At 41.7% G+C, this 6,939-nt stretch overlaps 1 protein-coding gene and 1 pseudogene across 1 annotated transcript; one reads left to right on the top strand and one right to left on the bottom strand.

Moving 5' to 3' along the window:
- Positions 1-6,589, top strand: part of LOC119328620 — a 19,534-nt pseudogene extending 12,945 nt beyond the window's left edge.
- LOC119334002 lies at positions 3,657-5,453 on the bottom strand. The gene is made up of 7 exons (XM_037606683.1): positions 5,230-5,453; positions 4,985-5,025; positions 4,740-4,880; positions 4,550-4,627; positions 4,384-4,449; positions 4,126-4,179; positions 3,657-4,016 (listed from the first exon to the last, which is right to left on the bottom strand). Exons 1-7 carry the CDS (start codon positions 5,270-5,272, stop codon positions 3,657-3,659), a joined length of 783 nt encoding a protein of 260 aa, XP_037462580.1. The 5' UTR covers positions 5,273-5,453.
- Positions 6,590-6,939: the final 350 nt, after the last annotated feature.

Here is a 6,939-nt window from a genome sequence, read left to right as displayed (position 1 = left end):
AACAGCGATGATTGTGGAATTTTCACAATAAACAAGATGCAAAATTATCGAGCAAGGAACCCGTTGCAGACAGTATTCCAATCAAAAGATGTTCCAGATGCGCGCGTGAGACTTGCTGTTGATCTACTATTCAGCACTCACAACGAAATAGATGAAGCAAAGACACTTGTCAAGGACTTGTGATACAGAACTGTATATCTTTTCCCCTATTTTTCCCATCTGTCATGTTTTTTTGCGTTTGCAACTGTAAACAAATATCCTTTTTCTTGTCTCTCATTTTAAGGTTTCTAACTAGTTCATTTTTTTGTACATCCTCACATGGGCAAGCAGGTCAATCAACTAGAATATTTCTGTCATACATGGAAGAACAATACCAGAAGGTTCTTCAGCAAGATGATGAAAAACAATCCCAAAAGTTAACGAGACGACAAAATGTCCAGTGTACATGGAGGAACGATACAATTTTTTTCTATTTTCTTTTTTTTCCTTTTCTTACCTGAAAGCGAATCCAAAATGTAAAGCAGTGCGTGTATTTTGGCCTCAAGGATTTTTTTTACCGTCATATGCATAGTTTTAGAAACTGGTCATTAACCAGAAAACAATCCCATGTGTATAATGTTGCTTTCAGATCAATATCAAACATCGGTTCTTAACCGTTTTTATGATTATTTTTTATTTATTCAAGTTTGATTTTTCTCCCCCGCCTAGATATTAACCAGAACATTTTCTTTCATGTTTTTTCTCCTCTTGTTTCTATCACTTCTCCTCCTTCTTTCTTTTGTGTAGGTTTTCAAAATTCTTACTGGACAGAAGCTAGCTAAACAGCACAAGCAGAAAAGTGGATCAAGAACCTTAAGTAACCAACTGGGGTAAGGTAAGTGTCGCTACCCCCATGGGAAACATTTTTTCCCTGGGTTTTTTCACAGTACAAATAAAAGATAGAAACATCAGCATTTTTCTTAAAATAGTATAGCAAAAGTGCTATCATCCATGAACCATCATATAGTTCTTTTCTTTGGTTTCTGTTCGTTGGCAGAACGAGGACCACACTTGGCTCATTTTTACATTTTTTCAGTGCTCGCAGGGACAATCAAAAAACCAAACCAATGCCTTCTTGAACTTGTAGCACCCAGTTTCTCAGTTTCCTTTTCTCGCCTTCTTGCTCGGTTTTGCATGAGCTGGCTGCTTCTCTGTAGATGTCCCAGCAGAGGCTGCAAAAATTTTAGGGCATAAACAATTCATCAAAATCAATCATCTGAAGTACAAGTCCAGTTTTTATGCTGAAAAATACTTGCTAACACTGAAAAGAAAAAGTTTTTTTTCTGGGAAACCTGAGACATGTTTGCGGCTGACTTTTTCTTTGTGAGCCAAATCGATATCTTCAGGTCTTGCCGTACAACTATTTTTATAGTGATCAGGCTCCCCACAACGACTGCATGTGACTTTCTGTTTAGATAGTAAACCTTCCATGAAAGTTTTGTAACGTCCTTTTTTGGACGCCCTTTTGATACTGCAACATCAGGATCCTGAAGATTGTCCCCATAGCCATCAGGATGCGGTCCTGCATCAAACTCTGTTGTGTCCTTGTCAATATTTGCTTGTTGTGCTTCTGCAAGTTCATCTTCTTTAGTCATCTCATCCAACCTCTGTTGCACCCTTTCACTTTCTGCTACAACATATAGATATTTTCTGTTTGTTGATGCACCATCTGAGGCCATCTCATTGAGCCTGTTGGAGAGCAAGGTATACCTTAAGTGTTGACTTCCAGCAGTCAGTTCCAAAGGAACATTGAAACGGATGTCCCGTATGTCCTTTGTATTTTTTGGCCTCCACCTGTCTATGTAATATTTCTCTGGCAGCGTAGACATGTTGAGATGAGAAAGTACTCTCAAGACATGGCTGCACACAATGCCATCCTTCTGAAATTTCCCACAAATACAACTGAACTCCTGTTGCTGCATGTTCACAATCACAACAAATCTTCTTGTTCTGAAATCTTTTTCAGCTAGCATTGGTGTCTTGTAAACTTCATATTTCACATTTCTCTCAACCTCTTCAACATGCAAATTCAACACAAACTTTATCTGTTGTTGGAATCTGTAAAATATCTTTCGGTTGTACATTTTTGCAGCTTGCAACTCAAGTTCACTTCATGCCCACAATGTTGGCGAAGTTGTTCTAGTGATAGAGTCTTGCTCCCGCTCCTTATCTTGTATAGTTTCTGAAATCTTCTGGTACTCTTGTAGGAAGCTTATCACATTGTGAGTTGACGTGATGTTGTCCTTGAATATGGCATTGGTGCCTTCACTACGTGCAGTAGAGTGAATGAAGGGGAAGAAGTTCTTCTTGAAATACACAGGGACAAACCTTTTCCTTTTCTTCCACATGATTTGGAAATACTTCACATGCCCAATGTTGTATTTCTGGAGCATCTGTGTCCACAAGTTCTCAAACTCAGTCACCGTCAGAGAGTTGTGTATGATGTCACTGAAATCATCATGCAGGGTTTTATTTGCAGCAAAAGTCCTAGTACATTTTTCCTCGGCCTTCTTTTTAATATGAAACAAACAACGTCTGTGACAGATATGGGGGAAAACTAGAGGGATAGCTCTCTTCATCCCAGCATCCTCATCTGTGATGATTGTGGATGGAGATTTGCCACCTATGCAATGCAAGAACATCTCAAACAACCATTGGAAGGTGTCAGCTATTTCATTCTCAATGATAGAGCAAGCAAACAAACAGTTTTTGCCATGTCCTGTGATTCCAACAAAGGGAGCAAATGGAAGGTTGTATCTGTTTGTCTTAAATGTTGTGTCAAAGCTGAGGCAGTCTCCGTACAGCTCGTACATCTTCCTAGAATACCCATCAGCCCAGAAAATGCACAAAACTTTACTTGCTTCATCAGAGACTTTAGCTGTCTTGAACGCATAGTAAAATTGTGGATCTTTAGCTTGTCTCTTCCTGAAATATGTTAGCACCTGCATCATGTCATTTTGATTGCTCTCTTTGCCAATGGCTGTCCTAACATTGCTGACATGCTTTTTGGTATAAGGAGTGTTTCCACCTCTCAAGTAACTTAGGATTGCCATTATTTTTCTTGTTGGTAGCTTCACAGTATTGAATGTTCGGATTAGGAGCTTCTCCTCCTCTGTCATGTGCTTATGAGAACGAAGGTATTTCACTTCTGTGTGAGGACTCAAATCATGGTTGTGTTCTAGGTTTATGGTTGTTATCACCCACTTCTCATCCTTCTTCACGACAATGAGCTGAGCTTTACACCCTGTTATTGCAATGGTGTTTGCTTTTTTCTTCCTCGCGTTCCGATAGGGCTCTTATCCTATTTTATGGTGCCTTGTCTCACGTCGTTTCTTCCTCCTATTCTCTTGTTCTTCTTCGTCAATTACTTTTCCTGACCGATTGCACTTGAAAGTTAGCCAAGTTGGTGCACTGCCACCTTGTTTCTTGCCACAAAAGCGGGCTGCCTTCTTCACAGAAAATCCAGCAATTGAGGCATATTCATTGTAAAAAGTGTAAGCTGCATCCTCCGTATCAAAGACCATGTTCACAAGGGGTACGTGATGGCTACGCACTTCCTGACTAGAACTCTGGGCAGCAACTATACTGTCATTTTCAAGGAAAATCAGTATATCTTCCTATGTCAATTGTTCAACTTCATCAGCTGCACCACTATTTTCTTGTTGTCCAGCAGTTACAGCAGTCATATCAGAGCTTCTTTGCAACAACGTTGGAGGAAGATCATCCTCAGAATCACTGTCAGAAGGATTATCAGTTGAATCTATCAAGCAGTTTTTGTTTCCTCCATCCATCTCCATATCTCTGTCCCAGTTCAAATCATTCAAGCTTTCTGTAAAATGGTTGTCAACAAAAGGTTCCACCTCTTCTTCATGTTGTGTATCAAGTTGAGACAAACACTGATCTGCAGAACGAGCATCAGGCCGGGCTGTATCTTCGGATGATCTCCCATATCGCCCAGTTATCATGTACATATCATTCTGGAGTTTTTTTTCCAGAAAAACAAAGAACAATCAGAGAATTTTCCATAGTTCTACCCAACATGCACACAATTTTTGTTCGTGTGACACAGATATCCAAAAAACCTACCTCAGTACGGACTAGGTGATCTTCTTGCGATTGTGAGGATCCGTATCTAGCCCCCTGAAAAGTAAAAACACCATTCAGTTACTTTTTTGTCGATTTTGTACTGCTGACAACAGCAGTTTATTCTTTGTGCATGTACATATCATTGAAAGAGTACATTTTATTACTATACATTTTTTGGGATTCTATGTTAAAAGAATTTTACTACTATATATCAACATATATGACAAGTCTGTTAGGGGGGGTGGATGGGCAAAGAACCTCTTGTTCAGCAGCAAGGAGCAGCTGCATGTATGATATGGGAGCATCATGCACCATGGTATCTACCTGCACATTCATTCATTTTTTATGAAAAATATCAGCAAAGTCTTGGTGCCTTTTTCCCCCTTCTATTGGTCACGACAGATTTTTTTCACAAAATACTTACAGGGTGTTGGAGTGGTGGAGACATTTGAGTGGACTTGCCCTTTGAAGTGTCTCCCCTCAGGTTTGTATGAAAGCTCACCTGCGCACAACAGTGTTTTCAGACTATTTAAAGACAGTTTTTTTTGGCAAGGTGGAAATACCTCTGTGCTGTCAACATTATTGTAGCTACAAAAGAGAGATGTATGCATTACATTGTTTTGATCATTCCCATGCATTGTATTGTCATCAGCAGCAACATACACTAGGTGTTGCATCCAGGGGTATGCATGATATGGTATTTGATTCAGAGAAGCAGAACTTAACCATTGTTGTTGCTGGCTTATATGGGTGCCCTGCATTGTGTAGTTTCAGAGACTCTTTTTAGGCAAAGCAAAGTGCAAAATTCATTTTTAGTTTGATAACAATCATCACTTTTCTGTTTTTTCAGGACACTAACCTGAGAACCATGAAGATAAGCTCCATATGCATCAAATATAGCTGCAAGCAAAGCAAAAATTGTCATGTATGGACATTTCTGTTCACAACTTTTTTTCTGTAAGAAACAACCCTTGTCTATTTTATTCACAACGAAAATCAATTATTTTCCCCTATTTTTCTAAGTCTTGAATGTTCTACTCGATTTCCTGTGTAAGGATCAACACAAAGCAGAACTAGATCTGGGGGGGAGGAGGAGGAACATACCCTGGTGAGTGTTGTCTGCTCCTGGACCTCTCCATGCATCCATGAGCAGCTTCCCCTGTATTTCTTCTCTCTCCTCCAACTTTTTCAGAGTTCTTCAAAGTTTTCTGCTGTTTTTGAGCAAATTGAGTGAGTTCATCTCCTTAATTTTGATTGATTAGAGGGGAAAGGTTGGGGGTGGCGGCGTGGAGGGTTGGGGAGGGGGAAGAAGAGGGACGAGGGATGTGTCTTTGGGGGGGTTGGGGGGCTAGGTTTACCCTAGGGACATGGGAGATCACCTGGGAAGAAAAAGTGATCGAGAAAAGCAGAGCAGCTTTCTCTCTTTGTGTGTATCCCGGGCTCTTTATGTTTTCTCGTGACAACCCAAAACAAACAACCCAAAAAATCCCACAACCTTTCCCACAACCCAAAAAAGGCACACAACACAAAGGCCCACAACCAACAACCAACAAGGGAGAAGTTTTCAACCCAATTGTGCGGGGGAGAGAGGAGCCTGTCTCGGTCTGCCAGGTGATCGGGCTGCGACAAATAACGTGCAACGTCATCACCCACGTCATTCGACTGAGACCATTTTATTTCTCATTCGAATGAGTTCCAGTCACTCCCTATCTAATTTCTCGAGCAGTGTATTTCGCCCTCAGGGCAAGAAGGAAGATCACGCCTACGGAACAAGAAGTTCAGGAGATCATGCGCCAGACAACATGTTGGCGTCCGTGCTCCGGCGTCTCCTGCACCGCGGGATCCTCGCCCGCCGCCCGGCGCCACCGCTAGCTCCTCGTCCTCGTCTCTTCTCCACCAGCCACGTTCCTCAGGTTCGCGTCTCATCCCATGCCATGATCTTCAACCGACCGGAGCTCTTTTCTTCTTCTTTTTTCCTTTTTGTGGAGGAAATAAAAAGAAACACTCTCTAATTTCCTTGAAACATTGCAGGGTCATCCGCCACCGGTCCAATCGGTAGGTCTCGGGCCAGAAGTGGACGCGGCGAGGGGTGCGAGCAAGCTGTCGTTGGACGACGGTGTAAGGGTGTTCATGCGAGCCGACTTCAAGTACCAACACATGATAACAGCCTTCGGGCTCGCTTTTACCGGATGCAACGTTGAGCGATACATGAGGAAACAACGTGAGAAGAAAGCAGAGGACGGATCCACCATGGATGCGTTGGTTGGTCTTGCTCTTAATATGGAGTAGGGGGTTTTTCTAGAATATTTTTTGAAGTGACGAATTAGGAGTTTTGGTTTAGCCAGAAACAGGTTGGCATTGTTGTATTACCCCGCCTTTAAGTTTTTTTTAATGGGTCACCACCACACTTTGTTTAAACGACAATAACATCCGGTACAAATAAAACATCAGGAGTGGTGGGTAACCAGAGGTAACGACCAGTGGCCAAAGAAACCGAAGCCCTAGCAAGGTCATTTGCTTCTCTTGCTTCATGAATAACTAAAGGGTCTTGGAACTACAACATCCTCCTTTCATGTCTTCTGCCCATAGAGTAACTAGGATCCTTGTAAACTCTTGCTCACTGACGGAATCCTGCATGATGGACAGCCATAGTTTTGCATCTTCATGATTGCATGCTAACTTGTGCTACAGTAAATCCTCATCCATCAAAGCCTAATCACACTTGGACAACCGACGGTTAATCAAGGCATGACGCCATGAATCGTCTGCCAAGTTGCACACAAAAGAAGTGTCATCATCTGCAATATGTCGCAG

Source organism: Triticum dicoccoides, chromosome 7A (assembly GCF_002162155.2).
Source record: "Triticum dicoccoides isolate Atlit2015 ecotype Zavitan chromosome 7A, WEW_v2.0, whole genome shotgun sequence".
Taxonomy (NCBI): Eukaryota; Viridiplantae; Streptophyta; class Magnoliopsida; order Poales; family Poaceae; genus Triticum; species Triticum dicoccoides.
This window is presented reverse-complemented; position numbering and strand designations above follow the sequence as displayed.

What these genes read in the sequence shown, in the direction of transcription:
- LOC119334002 (XM_037606683.1), bottom strand. Translation starts at nt 5,272, where the DNA reads ATGGATGCATGGAGAGGTCCAGGAGCAGACAACACTCACCAGG. An exon ending in ATGGGAATGATCAAAACAAT is followed by an intron (nt 4,628 to 4,739) that starts GTAATGCATACA and finishes TGTTGTGCGCAG; the next exon opens with GTGAGCTTTCATACAAACCT. An exon ending in ATCACCTAGTCCGTACTGAG is followed by an intron (nt 4,017 to 4,125) that starts GTAGGTTTTTTG and finishes AAAAAACTCCAG; the next exon opens with AATGATATGTACATGATAAC.